Source organism: Neopsephotus bourkii, unplaced genomic scaffold (genome assembly GCF_033783945.1).
Source record: "Neopsephotus bourkii isolate Nb327-2 ecotype Australia unplaced genomic scaffold, CSIRO-AGI_Nbou_v1 NB_126, whole genome shotgun sequence".
Lineage (NCBI taxonomy): Eukaryota > Metazoa > Chordata > Aves > Psittaciformes > Psittacidae > Neopsephotus > Neopsephotus bourkii.
In genome coordinates, this window is record NW_026900643.1 from 792605 (window position 1) to 816538 (window position 23934).

At 41.1% G+C, this 23934-nt stretch overlaps 3 protein-coding genes across 5 annotated transcripts in view; 2 read left to right on the forward strand and 1 right to left on the reverse strand.

The window, feature by feature from the left end:
* Positions 1 to 10601, forward strand: part of VPS35L (VPS35 endosomal protein sorting factor like) — a 57742-nt gene extending 47141 nt beyond the window's left edge. For both annotated transcript variants that reach the window (XM_061367205.1, XM_061367213.1), the window contains 3 exons: positions 1628 to 1746; positions 9137 to 9283; positions 9833 to 10601. In XM_061367205.1, the coding sequence (XP_061223189.1) occupies positions 1628 to 1746; positions 9137 to 9283; positions 9833 to 9931 (365 nt within the window). In that variant the 3' untranslated portion in view covers positions 9932 to 10601. The remainder of the gene's footprint in view (positions 1 to 1627; positions 1747 to 9136; positions 9284 to 9832) is intronic.
* Positions 10602 to 14078: 3477 nt separating this feature from the next.
* On the reverse strand, positions 14079 to 23204 carry KNOP1 (lysine rich nucleolar protein 1). The gene is made up of 5 exons (XM_061367036.1): positions 23088 to 23204; positions 20841 to 22200; positions 17290 to 17358; positions 16725 to 16802; positions 14079 to 14431 (listed from the first exon to the last, which is right to left on the reverse strand). Exons 2-5 carry the CDS (start codon positions 22197 to 22199, stop codon positions 14120 to 14122), a joined length of 1818 nt encoding a protein of 605 aa, XP_061223020.1. The 5' UTR covers position 22200; positions 23088 to 23204; the 3' UTR covers positions 14079 to 14119.
* IQCK (IQ motif containing K) overlaps positions 23099 to 23934 on the forward strand; it is a 49823-nt gene continuing 48987 nt past the window's right edge. Inside the window, exon 1 of one of the 2 annotated variants that reach the window (XM_061367067.1) lies at positions 23099 to 23251. In XM_061367067.1, the coding sequence (XP_061223051.1) occupies positions 23203 to 23251 (49 nt within the window). In that variant the 5' untranslated portion in view covers positions 23099 to 23202. The remainder of the gene's footprint in view (positions 23252 to 23934) is intronic. The other variant, XM_061367060.1, reaches the window with a different exon arrangement.

The following is a 23934-nucleotide window of genomic DNA, read 5'->3' on the forward strand; positions in this document are numbered from 1 at the left end:
CCTGAACAGATGTATAGTCTGTTCTTTAATGTGGAACTGTGTAAAGTGTTTTACATAGTTTATTCCTGGTGGTGCTGGTGCAAATACTTAGAACTATGAATTTTTCAAGTAAATGTTAGAACTTCATATGTATGGAGAGTTTTCTTTTAGTCTAAAGTGTCGACTTATACCTGTTGTTGGTGTTTCATTCACATTTATTAACTACTCCAGTTTAGCATGCAATGCCTCCTCTTCATTATTAAAGGGTGTATTTGCTGCTTTGAATACAGGCTTTTAGTTGTGGAAATTGTGGTGGTAACTTACAAAGATTTTCAGGTCATCTAGAAAAAAGGAATCTGAAGATTTTTCATTTTATAAAATAGCTGTAGTCTTTTTGTAATATTTTGTAATATGCTCTAAGATTTGAGTGTTTGCCTTCTGGTCATAAAAAGGTTACTAAATTAAGGTAGGGTATTAATCAGGCTTTTTAAAGCACACTGACATGATTAGTTAATCTGAGAGGCCAAGCTAGTTTGGCTTTTTGTTCTAGTTGCACAGGGCTTTCACAGAGAGGCAGGCTGGAATACATTCTGCAGTTTTCCTGCTGGATAGTCTGTCAGAGTTACCAACCATAACAAAACACCTCTTGCAGTTAGCAGCACAGAAAATAGTTGTCTGTTGAACAAGTACTCTACTTTAAATCTACTTTTCAGGTTCTGTAAGGAAATGTGGTTTAGCTGCCCTTTTTTTCACTCTGTGTTGTATATGACCAAAACAGCTGCATAATCCCAAGAGGAGAAATCTGAATTAATTACATTTCAAGGGAATGAAGCATGGAAATATAAATTACTAATTTGTCCCTTGTAGCTGGATGATTATTTTTTTTTCCCCCAATGTGGACCATGTACCTTAGCTTCTTGAAGTTTACTTGAGAACAGGAGATCACCTTTTATCTCGACTGCTCTCTGATTTACCCAGAATACACTTAAACCACTTAAACTTACAAATTTTTGTAACTAGCTTCTTACTAAAACATAAATAAATTCGGACAAAACATGTTTAAAATCATAACTATGTAAGCTCTAAAAACTTGGAGCTCTCTCTCCCCTTACCCCCCAAAAAATACCCTTCAAGGTCTTTGAAATTGAAAAGACACTTCCTGAATTTCTGTCCATAACTTCGAGGTAGTCCAGGCTTTATTTTAGTTTAAAAAGGCAGTTTCCTTTGAAAATCCTCCTGGTTTTAGTAAGTAAACTTCTTGGCCCAGCCCTGCTGCCATTGAAGATGATAGCCATACTCTTCTAAACTGATGGGCACAGAGACTCTATCTCTGTGGGAAAAGTGAAAATTAACACTATATATTGCTTTGCATTTAAGTCTAGCAGATGTTTTTGAATGTGGCTGCATCCAGGAACACAGGACAGGCCTTAAAATAGAAGATCCTTTTCAGTGTTTTTTTCCTTAAATCAGGAGATAGTAGGTAACAAAGCGGTAGGCACTTAAATGAGATTGTTCTGTTTGTGTTTCTTGGAGGAGGAAGGTCATTTTATAACTTCCAAATCTGGTCTTCTGTAAATAGCTGGTGTTTTCAGTAGCAAATGAATGCATAGCTCTTTAGTCAAACTTAAGCTTGAATTCATCTCTGCAGTTGACTCTAATGATACCCTGTATGGTGGAGACTCCAAGTTCCTGGCTGAAATTAATAAACTGTGTGAAACAGTGATAGCACAGATCCTGGATCATCTGAAAACCCTTGGAAAAGAAGAGGTATGTTCTTACTCAGCTCGATTCAGTACAAAACCAAAATTACTTTGAAGTTCAATAAACAGTCTAGCTTCTTGACCAGGCTTTGTTATATACAAAGCTCCAGGAACCTTGCAACAGGAGGAAGTTAGGTAATTTTACTTGTTAAAAGGTGGATCAGTCATGTAGGCAGGCTTATGGTGGAGAGACCTAATGATGTGAAACAGATAATGTAGCAATTATAATACATTTCTAATATTCAGGCTAAAGTTACCTGCATAGCCATATGTTGTACACAGATAGTACAACAAACCAACAAACAGTAGAAGCTACTCTGTTGTATTGATTGTGCACCTGCAGTGCCTAGAATAATGATTGCAGAGCAGCATAGTGAGGTTGGCTTTAAGTTAACCAGCTTGAGCCCTGGTGTAGTCTGATTATGGAAACATGATGCTCTGTGGTTTAGAGTTAGCTTTAAATTAACAGGCTTGAGTCCTGGTGTAGTTTGGTTATGGAAATATGATGCTCAGTCTGGGATAACTTTTTTTCTTATGAGAGTCTGACTATAATGAGCTGGATGATGCTGGTATTGCAGTTATTGGCCTAAGAGAACTGGAGTGCCACAGTCACTCTTTTGACTGCCATATAGTTATGCCTAAAATCTGCTCTCTATCTGGCCTTCCTGTTTTTTTCTCATGGCTGTCAACTTTCTCTCTCTGTAAATAAACCATCTTTTCTTGGCAGCTAAATTAACAGTAGCCTGAAGTCCCCAATTTTATAACGGGAAAGTAAGAATTCATAGAATCATAGAATAGTTAAGGTTGGAAAGGACCTTAAGATCATCAAGTTCCAACCCCCTGCCATGGGCAAGGACACCTCACACTAAACCATATCACCCAAGGCTCTGTCCAACCTGGCCTTGAACACTGCCAGGGATGGAGCACTCACAACTTCCCTGGGCAACCCGTTCCAGTGCCTCACCACCCTAACAGTAAAGAAATTCTTCCTTATATCCAATCTAAACTTCCCCTGTTTAGTTTTAACCCATTACCCCTTGTCCTATCACTACAGTCCCTAATGAAGAGTCCCTCCCCAGCATCCTTGTAGGCCCCCTTCAGATACTGGAAGGCTGCTATGAGGTCTCCACGCAGCCTTCTCCAGGCTGAGCAGCCCCAACTTTCTCAGCCGATCTTCATATGGGAGGTGCTCCAGTCCCCTGATCATCCTCGTGGCCCTCCTCTGGACTTGTTCCAGCAGTTCCATGTCCTTTTTACGTTGAGGACACCAGAACTGTACACAATACTAGTCTGTTACTGGGTAAAATGCAATGGCAACCACCTTTAACTGGTAAAAGTTTTCGGTTTCAGACACTAGGATGAAGTCGGGAGAAAGGTGCAGGGGGAGGGGAAAGATGTTTTGGCTTTATCCTGTTTTTAATGCAGGGTCATATTTGTTCAATATTGAATACAGAAAACTCTAGGCAGCTTATTGGATTTCTTGATTGGAGTTCAGAATCCCTGAGGGATCAAATACAGGGTAATGGGATTGTATGTGAAAGGCAGGTGAGTGAAGTTTTCAGTATTACTGAAATAATGAGAACTTGCTGTTTCTGAGATCGAACCCATCCACAACCTCCTAAACATTCCTTACTAAACTGCTGTATTGATAGAAATCCTGTTTCTTGTAGAGGGAAATGGGAGGGCAGGGGATGATTAATTTGATGTAATTTTTTAGGTAGCCTGTTCGCACAATACCCTGTAGTGTTTGCTAATACAGAATGTGTTGAATGTTACATATTTGGAGGACACTATGCTAAGTTTAGCCTTTTCTCTACTTTTTCTATCCTATCTATCCTTCCTTTAGCAATAGTAGAGACATAAGATGAATAAACTCTTTGCTCAAATGACTCCACATTATTGTACACATCACCACAGTGAATAGCAGTTCTTTTTCAGAACAGTAACAGAAGAAAACAACCACTCTTGCACAGCTTAGAATATCCAAGCAGATATTGGGAAGTGATTTTTAACAGTGTTTTCAGGCCTGTGGCTTGTATATTAAGGATTTTTTGCATCTGACTCCTGTATGGAGTATGTGTGTGGGGATGTTTGTAAAGCTTGAAATCTGTGGTTTCTGAAAGGCTTTTTCTTTCTTTTCTTTTTCTTTCAAGCTTAGTACTTTGAGTAATGAGATCCTGTGTTATTTCGCTGAAGCAGTTGTTGCATAGAAAACTGGATTTAAAGCTAAGCAGCATGGATATAGGTCCTTGCCCTGCCTTTGCCTCTGTGGCCCTGGATTTATTCCTCTGTTGGTCCTTATTTACAAAGAGGGAGCATTTATTTTGCTTAATTGAGTAAAAGTCCTTGAGAGGTTGAGATAAAAGTTGGTTTGTAAGAATTAAGAATTAATAGTTTTTTGAGGAAGCTGTTGTTGCTGAGCGAATGGAGGCAACGAGAATATTGTCAGACACCTCCATTTGTGCTAAAGCAGAACCAATCATAAAATCACTGTGGTATTTGGATTGCTTCAGTGTCAGTGACCTTTTATTATTCATCTTCTTGGCTGCTTATTTAAATGAACAAGTCTCTGATGATTCTGCATTTTTCATTGGTTCATTTCCTTTAAAAGCTATAAAGTAAGATAAATTTTACTCACAGTAAAATGCTTTCACCAAAAGGGCGATTTGGAAGAGAACAGTGCATCTTATGTTAACACAGCATGATCTTTTCACAGTATTGGAGAATGCTTCAGTTACGTGACAGTGTTGGAATGGATATTTTTTGTTCTGGATATTTCTGTAAACTTCAAGCTGTTTCTGGTCACAAGAGCATGTACCAGTGAATCCTTTCTGCCTTTGGGTGGGTGGAAGGCTGATCCTATGCTTCACTTTCTTAGGAGTGTAAATACCTTGCCTCTTGCTACTCAGTGATAAATGTCCAGATTGAGTATGTTTTATTCAAACACGACTTTTGATCCAAAACATTTGGAACATGTTCTTGTGTCCTTGGCAGTGTAATGTTAGGATGGCAGTCTTCACATGTACCATATGATAGGTACTGGACGTTTTATAGTAAGCATCAAAAAAGGAGCAATAAAACGCAATTTCTGGATATACTCTCGAGGCTTCTTCTTTCAAAACATCCAATTGATAATTTTATATAAACTTACAAAAACTTCAGTTGATTTCATGTGTTTGAATACTGAACTAGAAGCAGAGTTGGACGTAGTTCTCTGTGTGTGGTTATGTTTTAAATTGAGGAGAGATTGCTCATCCTTAAGAATTTTGTGTCCTTGGCCAAGATTTTCTAAGGTGGTTAAACATCATATTCTGCTTTGGGAGGAGAGGGACAAGAGAGTTTACCTGCTGAGGTGTCCAGAAGACACTGCAGGTGGTGGAGGTTCCTGTTTTGGCACCTTGCAGCTTGCCTGCTGATGGGTCAGCAATAGGATAGGAACCTTGCAGTTAGGAGCTGTGGCTGGTGAGTGCATGTCAACTCGACTTCTTTGTCTCAAGAGTTGGAGAGTCTGAACTCCCAGATTAATCCTGTTATTACATCATTGCCTCTGGCATGCTGGTGGAGTTTAAAGACTAGAGAAAGTTTAATTGGGAACATTGTTTCTGCATGTTTGCAGCATACTGGGTAAATGGAGAAAACCAAAATACATAAATCAGGATTCTGCTAACAGCCTACAGCAGGATTACTCAGTATGGTTTTGGAAAGTATGATCTGGTTGTCCATGAACCACAAGTTAGTTCTACATGGAGCACTTCTTTCTTGGATTAATTTTAGAGGGAAATAAAGCTGATGTGAGCAGCACAGTGAATATTAAAAGCTTTAAAAATGCATGAAGGAGTTTGAAATAGAGATGAAGCTGTCATGGTGCCGGTATAGAGCTAGAAATAAAGTGTCTCAGCCTGCCTTAACTAGAGGTGTGTTACTGCACCCTGAGCCAGGAGAAGCTGTCAATGAGATTGAGTACTTCAGAGGGAGGTTCAGGACTGCTGTTTCAAGGACTGTATCCAAGAGAAAGCTCTTTCTCTTCTGTCCATCTCAGTGTGCTAGAGGAGTGGTGAAACAGGGGATACATGTCCTCTCGTGGGTATAAGAGCTCCCAGCTGCAGATTGGTTCTTGGTGTTTTCTCAGATCATTATTTCCTTTTATTATAAATGAGCCTGTGTGAGCTGCTGTTGGTGCTGGGTGCTTCATTTATCCTGTGTTAGGACAGTTGTGTAATGAGAGAGTTGAGCACATGGTCTGCCCCATGCGGCTCATGATCCTTCCCAGTGAACAAACAGATGTTAAAAGATTCCTAAAGAGCTTAACGTGAGAGCTTTTAAGGAAAGACAAGGCTGCCTGTCATGGCTTTCTTTCTCTATGTAGGTTTGGATCACAAGGACATAAGCACTAGCATCACAGTAGTGCTGGAATTAGTTTCTGGCTAGATGGTTCAGGTAACACCAGCAAACAGATGTTGTATCAGCATGGAGACTCAGCCTAGACTGATATATTTAGTACCTTGGAGGAGCCTTACAGGCAATGCTGAGCTCCGTGCTGCCACAGATGTCCTGTTAAGGAGTATCAGAGCCTGTTACATGGGAGCTGCAGCAGGCTGGATGCGCCTTCAGAGGAGCAACGTATCTGAATGCACAAATGCTTTTCTAACAGAAGGCTCAAGGTATCCTTATGACATCGATGCCTGGCAAAAGTCACTGACAGACAGGAATGAATATTTTAATTGCTAGGCAGAATTTGGTGAAATATGTTACAGAGGCATTTGTATGGAAGGTCCTTTTTTTTGTTACATTTACATGAAATTTGGGCATTGCTGTGCACTTCAGTAGAGGGGCTCGGGCACAAGGGAGTCACATTCTGGGATGAGGTGTTTTGTTTCACTGTCATCAGCATTATTCCAAAAATTATGGAAAATGCACTGCCTACAAGGTTGGCAATTCCTTTTGATGTGGGAATTGCTAACCCCATGATGTCTGCGGCTGCCAAATGGCTGAGCTGTTGCTTTCTCCTTGCTGCCCGTGAAGACGTCCTGTGAATTGGAGTGCCATCCACTTTTCCATCTCAGGTATGTCAGCAGGCATGGCAGCATGCTGGCACAGGTATCTCTCAGGTTGGAGGTCAGTGGTACACAAACGTTCTTGTTCATCATCATGTGAAGCCTTTTCTCTGACTTGTTCATTTTCAGACATGGTGGGATTTACTGCATACCCAAGCCTGCCTCTGTCTTCTCTCTATATTGTGTTACTGATGACTAGATGCCAACATCCTGTTACATCTATCCCAATACAATGAGAGTTAGTGTGCATCTCATTCTTCCAGCTTTTTAATGTGTTTTTAGAACCTTTTTGAAGTGTGATCCTTTCTGGATTATATATGTTTTAAATTAATCAAAATATCATCCTTCTTTTAAAGAATGGATTTTGTATTTGCATTGGTACTGCCTAGAAAACTTCATTTGTTGATATTCAGACCGAAGTACTGCTGCTTCTGCAATCTGCCTGATAATTTGACTGTCCCACTTCTCGTGAGGAAACCTCCAGGCAATTCCCAGGAACCTCTTTGAAGTTTGTATTCAGCAGAAGACATCCAGGCATTAGATGGTCAATGGGAAAAAAACCCATAGTTAATACAGGTTATTTTGTTAATCCAGGATACATGTTAATGTTGCAGGGTGTTTTGTGAATAATGTGGCAAAACATGGACCAGCTGGCTGTACCTTCTGTTTTTCCCCTGAATAATGGGAGTCCTACAAGAGAAATACTACAGTAGCATTTAAACATAACCACTTTCCTTTTATTGTCTTTTTGAGTTGTATTTGTGCTTTTTTTGTTACTACTACTGGACTAGACTGATCAGTTGTATTTCTCTGTCTGGTATGTTCAACACTCCAAAAGATGATTGTAGTTTTAGCCTATGAACAGGTTTTGGAGATACTGGGATGGAAATTGCTAATTATTGTAGATAACTGTTACAGGAACAGCTGTCATCTCAGGAGCTTCATGCAATTAGTTTAGTGCTTAGGGAACTTCCAGGGCCTGGAGCAGCTCTGGGCACTGCATATGCATGCTTATGTGTGGGTGCACAGTTTCTGATGTGTCAGATCTTTTCTGTGTGCACAGATCTTCTGTGTGTGTCTCGTACATACAGTAGCAGTCTGATGCTTCTAGTCTGGGGCATGCTGTGTTCTCTTTTCTAGTTAGTCAGGTTTTTAATGATGCCTTTCTCCTTTTCCATGTTTATCTGGAGGACTGATAGCTCAGTGTGTGCCCTTTCTTTGATGAATAGCATCTGACCTCTCTTTTGCTGGCAGTGAGAAGGGAAATTAATTTACTTTTGATCCCTTAGGGAAAGGGGCAGAGGCTGCAAGGTTGCATTGGTGTCAAATCAGAGATCGCTGCACTCCTCTTATCCCAGTCTCTGCTTCAGTCTTCTGTACCTTCACATCTGAATGCTGTGTGATAGCTACCTAGTATGTGTTGAACTGAGGGGGCTAAAGTGAAGTATTAAGTTCATTAATCAAGCTGCTCAGCTGACAGTTTTAACTACTACTATGCTGCTGTGGTTTCTGTGTAAGATGGAGCTATACTTTTATTAGTGATCCATCTTGAGCAAAAAACAAAGGATAGCTGCAGCAAAGCACTATAAACAGATACTACACTCACATGCATCCAATAATAATTCCTCTTTTTAGCCTTTTAGAGTTTATTCTAAAGGAATAAGCAGAATCTGCAATGGCATTTTAATTCTGTTTTCCACTTATCCTAAATCAGCATGGTAGCAACCTTTAAGCTTAGTGCAGGATTGTCTGTGCCCCAGAACTCTTTCCAGAGGCTAAATGGCATGGTGCTCCTCTATGGTAGGTTACCATGAAGCAGGGATCTTCCTTAAGGTCCTTCCTTGGCAAAATAGCTGCAAATATGGTACAAATATGTTGGTACCACCGAAGTCTCAGTTAAAGAACAGCAGGGGAAAAACATCTTTAGGAACTGGAAAAGGCCTGAAGTTGCATTCATCTAGATGGTGACAGTGGTCTCTCTAAAAGATACATAGCTATGGTGGTGTAAGTTGAAGGTTGGTTGGTGGAGAGCGATTTCTGTGCAGTTGTAGGGAGTCTTTGAGTTAAAAACATGTCAGACCTACATGCTGTGCTAAAGTGGGACAAGATGTAGGAACCTGATGTAATTATTTTAGTTACAGCAACTTGGGCTGATTTGTGATTATCACTACTTGTGTTTTGATGTGAAAAACTATGCCCGTTTTCTTGTGTATTGCTGTGTATCACAAAATGAGTGTCTGCCCCTTGCACTTCTGAGTTCAGAGAGTATGGTGAGGCTATGCTGGATATTTTGGGATGACTGCCTGATAATACAGGATTTTTATGTATTTTTTTCTATTATAGACCCTAAAGCGACAGAGCCAGTTGGCACTCTATTTCTTTAACACTATTCTAGCTCATGGGGATCTACGGAGCAACAAACTAAACCAGCTTTCAGTCAACCTCTGGAATCTTGCTCAGAAGCATGGCTTTGCTGACACCAGTACTATGGTAAGGAAAAGGGGTAATGCAGGGAAATTGTAGTTGTTAAGATCTTTTTGAACTCCTCATTTGAGAAAAGGTAACATTTCCTTTATCTGAATAAAGCCAATAATTTTACAAGTTGCTGTCTTAAAAAATAAATCAGCTTAAACCCCACTTATTTTTAAGTGCTTCTTAAGGAATAAGCAGCTTGTCTTACTTCAGGTGGTCTGTATCTTTCTGGCACTTTTAACATGTATTTCACACATTAAGGCATGTGCAAATGTTGGGTGCTATAACTTTTTTCAGTACAGAAAACTATTTTTAAGAGAAGTACAACATTTGTATTAGTGGAAGGAACTGCATGGTGTAAGCTTGGAAAGGGTGTTTTAGAGCCTTTAAGAAAGGTATACATGATAAGCAGCTCTGGAGCAAGAAAAGCAAGTGCTCATGTAGCCAATGACATTTAGGGAAAATCATGAGTGTTTATTCAAAACACCCTCACATAGATTAAGTGATGGCCTGTGAACTGAGAACAAAGACACTAAAAAACTCAAAATACCTTTCTTTTGTACCCAGGTGACAACACTGGAATACATCAAGAAGCGAAGCAAACAACCTGAAATGAGTCACTTCACAGATTTGGCCCTTCGGCTTCCTCTGCAGTCCAGGACCTGAGGAATGCCGCTTTCCCAAGGAGTCACCTGCACAAGGGAATGTGTAGCCAAGGCTCAAATCACTGATCTGGATTGTGACTGGAGGAGTTCAGTGTATTTTTATGTTACTTAGTGTGACAGATTTACTTGGACACAGGTAAAGGTAAAACTATTCTCAGTGCAATAATTTAACCTGAATTTGTTTCCAGTTTTACCTCTACATTCTTATTAAATGCTAATTTAGATTCAGTTAATGGTATTTTGAACCTCTGTGGTTGCAAAAGCCTTTAGAAATCTAACCTGTTGTCATTTTAGCAACAAAGAAAGAAGATAAACTGTGCACGGATCAGTTCACATCTTCCAGACTTCATCCCATGTGCAGGATAGTCTTTCTCCTCTGTAGAAACCAGCATTTCAATATAATAATCCTACTAAGCCATCTTTCTGCTTTGGGAAGCTGCCAACATTGGTTTGGTCAGTTCCAGTAGAAGAGAAAAATGGCCGAGGTGTTCTTGTTCTAATTTCTGCATTATATTTTCATGGACATGTTTATGCTTTCATTTTAGTTCAGTGTTGTTTTGTAAAATGGAAAGACTCTTTTAAGTGCTGTCTGCAAAGAAAAATGGAAATGTATGCAGAGTACTCTGTGTTTGCAAAGTACACTATCCCTGAATAAAACAATTTGCAGTTCATCTGTTTGTTCTTGGGGACTTTGTGTATACAGATTTGTCACTTCACCCTTGTGGAATTAAGTTACATGTACTGCTATTACATCTAATAACATTTCACTCTCACCATTTTTTGTCCCATGGTAAGGAGGAACCATGTTGAGACCTTGCATCTATTGCTGGTTTAGCTTAGTGGTAAGTATTTTAATGAGCTAAATCTGCATATAGATATTAAGATACATTTTTGCACAAAACTGCTTTATTTTGTTAAGGCTAAGCAAGTAATCATTTTTGCCAGAATCATATATTTAAGGAGTTAGCAAACTGATAATAAATACCACCCAAATTATTAAAGCATTCTTGCTGCCTGTTTTTCATCTCCTCCATGATTACAGAAGCAGGGTACATCTAAAATATGTATTTTGTGGTAAGGTTGTAAAGAAACGAACCAGGACTTTTTTTGTCCTGATACAGGCTGTAGGTGTAACCTAAGTAAAATTGCAGGAATACAAGATAACTGTGAAGTAGTATCAGCTTGATAACAGAACCTTTCCAACTTTAGTACATGGCCATTTTGATTATACCGATGTTCCTTAAAAAATTCTTTATATAGTGCACATAGATACTGAAATGGTATGTTATCATGTCCAACTTTAATTTAGCTTTCCTTCTTGCTGCAGCTGCACAAAACAACTTTCAACAGTACAGAGATGATTCTTCGTGTTGGGGTTGGAAACATAAACCACAAACTGGGTAAGCTCTGAGCCCTCTAAACCACCAAGTGGGTCACACTAAGCAGCTGTGGTATGGCAGAAATTGCCCTCTGGGGGCGAATGTATTGCTCTAAACCCAGGGTGGAGTTCCATCAGACTCTGTAAAATAGAAACTCTTACAACACGCTTACAGACATGCCCACTGTTCCTCTTTCTATGCAGGCATCAATTTTTGCTTGTTGTCTTTGAAGCACAGTATTACTTTCATTCCTTTATTGATGCAACACCACCATGGGAAATGTTTTACTACTACTTTTATTAGTGCAAAAATAGCTCAACAACAACAGGCAGAAAACAGTTATCAAAAGTAAGCTCTATAAAAATGTAGCTTAGAAGCTAACACAATCACTCTTATAAACTGTTTTTAGCTTATTTCCATGTTAGAGAAAAACTAATTTTAGTTAAAACACACCAGTTATTAGAATCATAGAATAGTTAGGGTTGGAAAGGACCTTAAGATCACCCAGTTCCAACCACCCTGCCATAGGTGGGGACACCTCACACTAAACCATGCCACCCAAGGCTCTATCCAACCTGGCCTTGAACACTGCCAGGGATGGAGCACTCACAACTTCCTTGGGCAACCCATTCCAGTGCCTCACCACCCTAACAGTAGAGAACTTCTTCCTTATATCCAATCTAAACTTCCCCTGTTTCAGTTTTAACCTGCCTCCCCTTGTCCTATCACTACAGTACCTATAGTACTGTACAGTATTACAGACCTCTTTCTTCTATATGCAGCACATATGCAGGCCAGACCAAGTTTATCTGCTTGAAAAAAGCTTGAGTTTTTTTCCCCAGGTATTTGTCTTGATTTTCAAACTACATTTCCATGTGTACATTATTATCAAGAGAAGGTGCCAGGCCACAAAGCTGCAGTTGAACAACATACTGGTACACGTTATGCAATTCTAGATGGGGAAAAAGAGTTCTTATCTAAGGGCAAGGCTAGGACTAATACCACCTTCGGCATCTTGTCAGTGGTAGTGCAAAACCAGTCATTACCCATCCAGGACTGGCTCTGCAGCAGAAAGCTGTATGTGCTGTCCCTTTCTTCCTAAATGAAGTCACTAGTTGACATTTTCTTACCTGTTCCTTTATTTTACATCAGGTTTTTTGCTAGGCAAATAGGTGAGGGCCTGAATTCAGCATTTGTCTTGGAACAGAAGACAGAACCTCCACTGCCTGGGTTTAAGTAAAGCAAAAGCTGAAGCATAGAAGTGCTGGCTGAAGCCAGTCACTGAACTTTGAGAGCACTGCTGAAAAACAAACTCGCCCTGAGGTAGTGCTGGTTTTAAATGACACTATAAAGATGTTTCGTCAAAGACCCTGCAGGAAGTGGTTCGGCATCTCCTTCATCCCAGGTATGGGAATGGATTCATAGCAACCCCTTAAGCTGGAGCATCTCCATAATTTTCACTTCTCCTCAGGAGTTGCCCAAAATGTATCATCAGATTTGTAGGTGTATCACTAGTGTTTCTTCAGAGTAAAACACCATCACTTTGTACCACTCACTGAGTGTAAAAATGTCAAGATTTTACAGAACACCAAAATCCTTTTGAATCACTGAGATGTTGTCCTGGGTTCATGGCAGAGATGCAACATCGAGATGGACTCATGATTGAGGGGTAGACTTAGCAATGTACACTATTTGCCCAGGTTGTCCATGAATGTGAACACTGCACACAGCCTCTCCTGCTCTGAAAGACTGTTACAAGAGATAGAGCCTGACATCATGGAGCAGATGGAGTCAGCAGTTTTATAGGGATTGGTCCATGCACTAAGGAATGATCTCTGTGTGTGTGTGTGTGTGTGTGCGTATATACATACATGAGATAAAAGTGTTGGTATATTGAAAATGTGGGATCTGAGCATGATGTGAATGGTATGGAATAAGGGGTGGATACTGTCCTGGGTTCAGCAGTAGCAGTCATTTTTCTCCTTCTTAGTAGCTGGTGCAGTGCTCTGTCTTTGACTTTCAGCCTGGGAACAGTGCAGATAACACCGATGTTTTTAGTTGCTGCTTAGCAATGTTTACTGTGACCAGGACTTTCTGAGTTTAATGCTCTGCCAGGGAGGAGGGGAAGCCAGGAGGAAGCAGAGACAGGACACCTGACCCAAACTGACCAAAAAGGTATTCCATACCACAGCACATCATGCGCACTATATAAACTGGGGGGAGTTACCTGGAAGGGGAGATCACTGCTGGGGTTGGGCTGGGTATCGGTTGGCGGGTGGTGAGCAGTTGTATTCTCTTCCCTTGTTATTTCCCTTATCATTATTATTATAGGTGGCAGCAGCAGTGGTTTGTGTTATACCTTAGTTACTGGACTGCTCTTTTCTCAAGCTGTGGGAGTTCTTTCGATTCTCCTCCCCATCCCTCTGGGGGGAGAGAAAGGGGGGTAGTGAGAGAGAGACTGCATGGCTGAGTTTAAACCACACAGATGTAGCTGAAAATTAAGGTTATAAAATCAGCATTTTTTTTTCAATTTACTAAGTTTCAACTATGTACAGGCACTGCCCACGTAGCTGCAATCTTCAAAGCAGACTGTCTCTTGCCTTGTAGAAAACATTGTAAAGGTATCAAAAACTTACTGCTTAGCTGAAGTGAGGACTCAGCTCCAGTTCATGCAGTTGACAACTTGCAGTACAAGTGCCTCATAGATCAAATTTCTTAAATATTTTATATCTTGTTTCAAGTTAAAAAGATGTGGAAAGTGAAAAGAAATTTGCCAGTTGAATTTCTATTCCTTTTATTACTTCAGAGTTTTAATCTTCAAATTTTATAGATCTGGATGTATATTTGTCTATGTATACTTTTTTGTTGGCAGCAGGTTGAAATCCAAGACCAATTCCTCTGTGTTGCTTCAAGTCCATTGCTTTATCAAATTCCATCTTCAGAGCCTGCTGTAACTTCTCCTCCCCTTCCCTGTTCAGAGCCATGTTTGGTTTGTTTGTAGTTGCTGAGAGATTTTGGATAGGACCAGAGCCCTTTTTAAAGCCACCCATCAGTCTAAGAAACTTCATTTGTTGCTCAGAACTTTGAAAAGCAGCTGTACTCCACTGGCCAAACGTTGTATCCTGTGAAGTGAAACAAGGTTAGTGCTAAAATTAAATAATACCAAGATTAAGAACAACACTTTCTGGCTGTGTACCATGAGAACAGAACCAACTACAACAACCCAGCAGGGCTGAGAAACAGTAATTTTACGGGTAGTATCTCTCGAAGGACATGATAAAAGAATGACACAACCCTGCATGAGTGCATCCTCATTAGCATTTCAGCTCATTTAACCTGGAGACAAGGTTTATTGCACTTTTTCCTGTCCCTCTTAGGAATCTTGGCTTTTCTGCACTGTGGATAATACAGAGCCAGACGTTGTCCAATCATTTCTCTTATTCTAAGACAACTGACAGCTTAATCCTCTTTCACTCTGTCACTTTGTGCAGTTATCTTCTCATTTTCCTGTTGCCTAGTTAGGCAGGGTTTTAGCAATGTGGGTTTTAGCAATGTTTTAGTACATTTTGGAGACAGTGTTCAATCTGGCTCTCAAGCTTTGAGTAGTATTTGCAGTCTCATCCCACTAATATCACAAGGGTGCAAAAAATGAGGGCGAATCCTTATCTGACAGGACTAAATATAGTACTCTGAAAGCTTCCCTCCTGTGCAGCTTGCTCTGTTCCTTGTATTCGCCTCTCACTGTATTCTTTGAACTAGTTCACTCGTTCAGGATTTCTGTTTTGTCTGCAGCTGTGTCCCTTCTGAGAGAACAGCCAGTGTCCAAGTAAAATCAGGGTTCAGCCATTTGTGGATTACCAAAGACACATCATATGATTTATAAAGTTCATGAACTTTCGGCTTACCTAAGAACAACCTTAATTATCTAAGGATCTTATTTGACTCCCGAGCTGTATCTAGGAGCTCTGTTCTCATTTATAACTGTTTTTGGCAGAACTGCTACTCCCGATTTTTTCTTTAAAATTGGGGGTGATACTAGATAGACCGAGCTGGCTACATCAAAGGAAAAAATGTGAATTTAGTGGCCTGTCTTATGGACGCCTGAAATCCTTCCAACTGAACAGTTCCAGCTTGCATGAAACAGTCATTCTCCACTCGACAGCCAACATGACACACAGCATGCTACTCAATATTGCAGGCAAGCTGTACCAGGCTTTTTAAGCTAAAAAAATGCAAGGCTGGAGTGTCATTCACTATCAGAGGCCAAAATACCTGCTGTTAAAAAAGCTATCCATAATACTTAGTATTTTTACTATGCTCAAAGACAAATTGCTGTGTAAGCCCAGCTCTGTGGCAGATGCATGTGCACATACACATAAATACATGTCCTCCCTTTGGCATGGGAGACATCTGCACAGATGCAGAAATAATTATGCCTTGTCAAACTCTGTAATTTCTTTTAAGTGAAGCGCTGGCAGGCACTACACATAGCTTTTGCTGCAGCATTTCCAGCTCACTCTGTGAAGCTGATGAATTAATTTTCTATTCTTCTGTGTACTCCTAAACAGAGACAGATCAGCACCACAGAACGGAGATCCCCTGCCAAGGATGTCATTTTTCTCAATGACTTCAAAGACTATTAGATAGTTGCAGTTCCAGAGCTATTGCAGTTTGCCTCCCACTATGTGAAAACCTACAGGAGTTGTTTCTGGCGTTTCACTGAGGTATATTCCAACTTTCTAGGCACACTGGCAGTCTTGTGAAACAACTAAGAATACTGAATTACAAGCAAAGCTTTCTCTCTTTCTGAATGTTTTTACCACTGCTACACTACTGCCACAATTTGTACCCCATTCCTGTAAATGTGTCAGGAGGCAGGCTGAGTAGGGTGCAAAAGCAAAGAATAATCTTTCAAAGAGGTAGAAGAAAGATGTAAAAGTTAGGAGAGGACTGACTGTAAATATCACACGTGTTATCAGCTGTCATCCCTTTCATCTATGTTCACCCCTGTTTCTGAATGTTTTCCACATAACAATTCACATACAATTCAGTGACTGCTATATCCATAGTCTAGAATTATTTGTATTTCAGAGCCAGCAGAAAATGCTTCTGTAGCATTTTGTCATGGCTCATTCTCCAGAGGAACCAGACAAAATGTTGCTTTTGAGGACTGATGCTGGAAATTAGAGCACTGTACAATGCCAGCTGCTGTTGAGAGTTCACTGGTCAGCTCGCAGGCTCTCCTGGGATTGTACTAACTTGTTCTATACCATGCCCTTAAATTTACAGTCCAAAGGAGGAACATTGTGGCAAGCCTTGTACCTGAGCCACGTACAAACAGTACAGTGCTTTTTTCAGGAGCTTGCTGTGTGACACAGTATTTCTGTCAGATCATGATCTAAAGTTCATACATACCTGTTTCCCTTTGGGACTGAAAGCCTTAGTTTTGCCAGATTCTCTATCGATTTCTTCTTGCAGAGCCTGTCGCCTCACCTAGCATGCAGAAAAAACAGCACAAGACGCTATTTTCTGTGTGTTAAATGAGTTAATGTCATTCACAATGAAAATGTAAGACTAAAATAATTAGTTCTCTTCAGAATTTTGCAAGGATAGTTAAAAGGTTGCATGTGATCCATTTACACCCTCAACAACAGAACTGTGATTTTGCTAGTGGTATTTTAAATGAACATTTTGCTGTATCAGATATATTTTGTCTTCTAACCGCAGGTAACAGCTACACTGAAACTGCCAAAGTTAATGAGACACAAAGAAACCCGTATTTAACTTAATAAGCTACTTAGACATTTACTGGAGCTGTACATTTTGGACTTAACCCATGGAAGGTAAAACACACTTTAAGCAGAGCTCTATCTAGGGAAATCTTGGCATAGACAAGTAATAAAGGGTTTTTGTTACAAATTCTATGTATACAATAAATGCTGAATTGCTTTAAATCTTACACAATTAAGACAAAGCATACCTTGTCTATGTTAACTTCATCACAGTTTCCTTTTTTTTCCTGCACAATAGTTACATCATCCACATGTTCCTGTAAAACGGTAAAAAAGCTTATATGGATGTTTTTGTCCATTCTGGTTAATTAGAATTTACATAGCTCGGACTACAAAAGTACTAAAACCACCAAGCAATAGATTAGTAGTAATGTGAGGCAAGAAATAGTCAAATCTAAGCTGGAAATGCCAATTAAAGCTGTGTATTTCTATGGAGAGACTTTCTCCCCAAGGAAGAGATCCTTTTCCTTTTAAACAAAGAGCATAAGGGATTTCTTTAAATTCACACATTAAAATGGACCTGCCCACATCATTGGCACATACACTAATGTTTGCAGACAGGGTCATTTCAAATCAAACCATAACAGTTTAAGTTTATACTTCAAGTAGGGGGCAGAAAGAGTGAAAGTTAACATAAATTCAAAAACCTGGAAAGAGCAACTCCTACAATGGCAGCAAACAGCACTTTAGTTGCACATTTGGGAGTGAGGAATGGGGAGCTGATGTGGAGACAGAACAGCTCTGGCAGGTATGACTGGGCAGGACAAGAAGAGGTAAATCAGTGTCAGTCCCCAGGTAAATACTGATACTACGCTAAAGCACAGCCCTTCAGCAGGTTCTGCTCCCATTGACTGGCACTTCCAGATCACTGTCCTCAGCCTTTCCTTTCCAAATTGGTAATAAGGGTAAGATTTTGGGGCATCCAGTGTAACAGGGTAAGTAGTAAGTCCAGGATGGGTAAATTAGAGCCATAAGCTTTAGACCAGCCTGGAAAAGGTGGCCAAAGGGAAGATCTATTGATACAGCTAACATAATAATCCAAGCATGAAATAGCCAGGGAATGCTAGGACAAGGAAAATATTTGTAACATACTTCTGTCAGCAAAAGCTGCTGTTACTTTTTTTAGGGTTTATAGTTTTATTTAAAGCCATGAATGATTTAGTTCATTTTCCAAAGCTACCTTTTATGTACTGATTTCACACACACCCACAAGTACATGCACCATTAAAAATGCGAGAACACTGTCTGCAATAAGGAGAGCTTGTTCTTTTGGATGAAAAGAAAAGATCAAAACCCCAATTTACTTCTAGATGGCCTGGTACTGTCTTTTCAGATCTATTCAAACAAGCAGAACTGATGTGACAGGACTCTGCAAACAGCTGCAATGTTACTTTTTTTTCCTAGCTGGAAGGTCAAGCGGAAGATGAGGAAGGAGGGTGCACCCTCATCCCTGCCAATTCACAGCCTGTTGCTGGCTTGCTGAGGGCTGCTGTGTGGCAAAAATTACCCCTCCAGGAATGGCGGTCTTCCTCCAAATTCATGGAAGGGGAGCACGTTCACATGTAGTAGGATTATGCTATCTGCAGGCAAGTAACTTCAAAGAAGTAAACCAAGTCGTCACTCTGCCCAAGGTGATGGTAATAGTCTCCAATTGGAAAAACGGTGATAATTGATATAAAGTGGGTATCACTGTACATTGTCTTGAAAAACTCACTCATTTGTTCACTGCACAAGCAGTGCAGAGGATTTTTCAAGGCATGCAGCAGTGTATGTGACACACTGTAGACTAGAAAACGTGTCAAGACCATGGCACAGTTAAATGCAAGACTGACATTATCCGCCATTTACTACAACAGTGTCTTTTGGTCTGGCAGGAACTAGATTTCTCTGGAACTGATTTACCCAGACTTCTCAGTCTTCAGAATTTTCCTGAAGTGCTTCTTATTATTAAAGGTCAGAGCTGAATATGGGAAAGAGAAACAACGCATGCATCATCCTACATCTTTCTCCTCAATTGTTTGCAAGGTATTTGCTGTGTTTTCCATTGTAATTCATCATGAGATTTTACTTGTTATTAGGCTTATCTTGCCTCCACAGAATGTGAACAGCTACAAGAATCTAAATAATGTCTAACAGTCTCAAAAAGTCATTGTGAATTTAATTAGAAAATATATGCCAGCAATAAAATCATCTTGTCCTTTGAATGGTCAAAAAGAGAAACCTAAGGACAAAGCCCCAAACATCTGCTCGCCTGGTGACTGAGAAGCATACACACTCCCAACACAAACCTTTGTGGAAAAGCCTCTATCTGTGTCTCCATGGACACTGAAGAACCTGCTTATATAAAATCTGTATTGAATTATTAGCCAGATACCAGAAAGCTGCTGGGTTTTCACAGAACATGAAGAAACTGCATACAGGAGTGTGTAACAGCACAAAGCACACCATGGAGCTGGCTGGAGAGGCAGCCAGGGCTGCAGCCCGCCTTGTTCCTGGTTTACAGAAATCTTCAGTGATGCTTTATTTACTAGAGCTTGACTTTTAAACAAGCCAAATATCCAAATTCTTGATAAAAAACAACTGGAGTGCAGTTTCACATTACCTCTGAATATCAAAGCAAGCTCCTAGTCACTTGCAGTTAGCCATTGTTGTTTAAGTAGTAAAAATACAGGTATGTACCTACTGAATTTCTAAGCATCTCACACCTTAATTCCCAACAATAACAACAGAGGTTAGGCATGTAGGTACTAACTTTAGGCACTTAAATAGCTTTAAAATAAGAACCTAATCAGATTTTAAAAAAGGAGTTAAAAAAAAAAAAGTTAAAGCAATAAAACAAGATCTTAATAGCCTCGGGGGGGGGGGGAGGGAGAACTGGGGAGCAAATCAAAGAAGAAACCTTTGTATTTCTGTATTTCAAATCTTCCATCAGTTCCTCTCCATGTTTGTTCCACCTCAGAAATGGCAGTACTACAAGACTCTAGGATGGGTTTTCCTTTAACAGCCAGTCTGGATACAATTCCAGTTACTTTCAGGTACAATTTACAGCTCTTGTATCATTTTATTGTCTTGCATTGATTTACTTTATTAATAATTTGTGTTTAGGTTGTTCTCTAGTATTTTTCTAGCCAAATTCATACATCAGTGCTCTAGGCCTCATTTACACTTAGGATTCTGAGGATTTTCTCTAAAGTTTTGTCCAAGTTAGATGACAGGTTTTGGCTAAATTTCCCCCTTGTTTCTAACACTGCAGTTCCAGCATTAAGAGCAGCAAAAGCTTAAGGGAAAGTCTAACACAGTTAGCTGCACTCATGCTGCCAGTGTTACCAACCTGCTCAGGTTAAATGACATGGTAGTAAAATCCTGTTTTACAGGAGTGCTGCCACTTTGCCAAGAGCAATAGAAGGAAGGCCAGAACAACACTATGTCTGTACATACGAGTTTTCTTTTGGGGCCAGTACTTGCTCTTAGTTGTAATAACATTTTCACAGCTGAAACACGATCACTACAAGATTTGGCATTAAAAACCATTTTGCAGGGTTTCACAACTATTACATGCTGAAATCAACAGATCAGCTGATCCTGCTTCCTGAACCCCAGAGAAGGCCCCTACAGACCTAAGTGTATCCCAGTGGTCAGAACAGGCTGAACAGCCTGCAGGAAGAAAGTGCCTACCTAAAAAGCTTTCAACTCCTTAGCAGGATTCCTTAGCAAAGACATCCTTTTCTTTACAACTTACCAATGCCTCATTTCCCATGTCTTCTCTCTGGATCTTTTTTGTGTTTGCTTTTGAACCTGGTTCTTCAGCAAAGTCCTGGCATGATTCTTTTTTCCTTTTTTTCCTTTTTCCATCCCAGCGTATGTGGTTACTGTTGCACAATACCGCATCTACAGTGTCCCCTGTGACACATTCTGCTTGCTTCATTTCCCTCTTTTGGTTCTTTTTAGTGCTTTTGTGTAGTGTTATTTTTTGGCTTTTCGATGGACTGTCATTGTTTAACAAAACTTTTGAATCCTCCTCTTCCTGAATCTGCTTTTTCTTCTTGATGACTTCATGATTATCCTTTATATTCTTCCTGCTTTTCTTCCCAGAAAGCTCTTCTTCCTCAAACTCAACTTTTTGCTGTGCTGGGAGATGCTCATCAGGAACACTGTGACTGTAGTCTTTATCATCTGTATGTGTTAAGGAAGGAACATCTTTTCTTCTCTTCTTCTTCTTCTTGGTCTTTCTGCTACTTCCAGAGTTCTCAGCTGTGTCCTCTTCCTCTCTACTTGTCCGTGTAATTTCCAGGGCATTATTTCTTTGCCTTTTTCCAGAGTCACTTAATGCAGTGGGGCTATCAGGAACTCCATTGGTATTGTCCTTATTATCTGCTTGTGGTAAAAAGGAGTCAGGCTTATCCTTCTTCTTTCTCTTCTTTCTTTTCACATAATTCTCTCCATCATTATGGATAATACCTGTAAAAGGTTTTTCCTGTGAAATACATTTCTGTGTGGTTTCAGGAACTTTTTCAGCCTGTTCATGTTCACTGTCCTGGATGTCCTCTAATGAACAAGAAAAAATGCCTTTCTTCTTTTTTTTCTTGGTTACTTCACCATCCAATTCCAAATTCAAAGCGGTCTTCTTTCTGCTTTTTTTAAAAGCAAATCCATTTTCATTAGTACCATCTGCATGGTGATTTGAAAGCTCCACATCATGACTCTCATTATTCTCCAATGATAAGGAGGAATGACATTGGGCTTTTTTCTTCTTCTTTTTGACGATTTTAATTTGTTGCTCCGATTCTTCTTTAGGTTCTGAATCCAGATGGCCTTCTACATTCTCAAAGCTTTCTGAATGTGCTTTTTTCAGTAATCCAGAGCCAGCCTTCTTTTTCTTCTTTTTCTTATTATTTTTCAGTTCTAATTGGTCTAAATGCTCATCTTTTAATTTTTCCTTTTTCCTTCTCTTTGTTTTTGTCTCAAGCTCGTCATCATCCTCAATTTTAATGACATTTTGAACATCTTTCTCAGTTTTAGTGACAGTTTGGCTCCTACTCCTTTTAGCTTTTTTCCTTTTTTGTACAGGTTCCTCATGAACTTCTTTTCTTTTTATCATTCTAAAAACATGAAATGGAGATGTTAGTGCGCAGCTTCAGCAAGTCCCAGGCTATCTGGTCTCCCTTTACTCTGAAACCATTCTGTATCTCATCACTCTTTTTCCAGTTTCACAATCTGCTTTCTGTGATAGAGGGAACCAGAAGTGCTGCACTGAAAACAGTGTACCAGAGTGGCCACAGGGGGGTTTTTAATCTTCTTTATTGCTGTCCTTGTTTGTAACTTTTTATGTGTCTCTGCCAGCTGCTCAGCATGACCTTTTCACAGGTTTAGCTACCCTCTGAAACATCCTTCCTAAGTGACAAAGTGGATACTTACTATATGTGTGTGTGTATATATGTGTGTATATGTATGTGTGTGGAGCTAAGATGGTTTTCCACACATGTGTAACTTTTCACTTATTTAGCACTGAACTTTACATCCCCTTATTGCCCACTTGGCATTACAGGATCCTTTCAAGGCACCTTCGTAATTACCTTGAGTTTGCTTCTATTTGTGATTGCTTGTCCTGCTCTGTGTTTTGGGACACTCGTGCCCATGCACAGGTTATAGCAGACCTCTGTACCTGTGGTACCCACCCGGCGACAGGCCTGCCTTTGCTGAGGAACCTAGATGGTCTCCCATCCTTTAATCAGTAACTAACCCACAGGGCTCTTTAAGTGCCTCTTACACCCCTGCCGCAACCCTTCAAACCCCAAGTGCACCACAGCACACCGCGGTGACCCGCTCGCTGCCCCTCCCGCCCGGACTCGCCGGCTGGGCCCACCCAGCTCTCGCTGAACTCCGGCCCCCGTTAGATGGACGGGACGGGACGGGACGGGACGGAGCGCGGAAGCCCCCAGTATGAGCACACACCATTCCCCGCCGCCGCTTACCTGCCGCCGCTTACCTGCCGCGGCCACGTGCGGCTCCCGCCGACCCGGAAGAGGAACGTGGCCACGCCCGCCCCGCCGAGGGGACTGGCGGCGCGGTTGCCGTGGCAACACAACACAACACAAGGCGGCATGGCGGAGGGCGGGCGGGAGCCGAGCCTCTGGGAGCGCGTGTGCGCAGGTGGGAACCGGGAGGGGCGGCGGGCGGCCTGGCCCTGAGGCCGCTGCGGGCACCGGGAGGGTAGGCCCGGCTCTGACCCCGCGGGCAGAGCCCCGCAGCCTCGGTCACTCGGGGCTCTTCCAGGCTGCTCCTCGCTGCTGCAGCGTTCAAGGGGGCTCCTGCCCGGCTCTTGGCGGAGAGGCGCTCGGTCTCAGCAGCGCTGTGGAGCCGGCGGAGGGGCTGGCTGTACCTGCTAAAACCCGCCCTTCGCACCGCTGAGGGCAAGCCCCGAAGCGGTGCCGCTCCCAAGCGTTTTGTGCCTTCTTATTGTCATCAGCTTCTGACAGAAACATACCTCTGTGCGTGTTTCCGCTGCCAGCAAGGCCAGAAGTACCCAGCTTACTGCAGTAGTGTCGTGGCCTGTGGCTTACCACACGGCCGTCTGCGCCCTGCGTGGAGGCAGCTTTTGGGGTTATCCCTGCAAAGGAGTTAGCCTGTTGCCTTGGGGAAGTAGAGAGGTGACGATGTTACTGCTGCTCACGGCAAGTTCAGTGAATACACATCTTCTGTTACCAGAGCCTGATTCTAATAGCAAAAGTCTTGGCCTTTTCCCAAAGTCAGAGTGCTGAGGCTGGTCAGGAAGCTGAGAGACCAGCAGCGTGGCTTTGTGGTGGGCTTCTCTTCAGTTAGTACTTTATAATGCC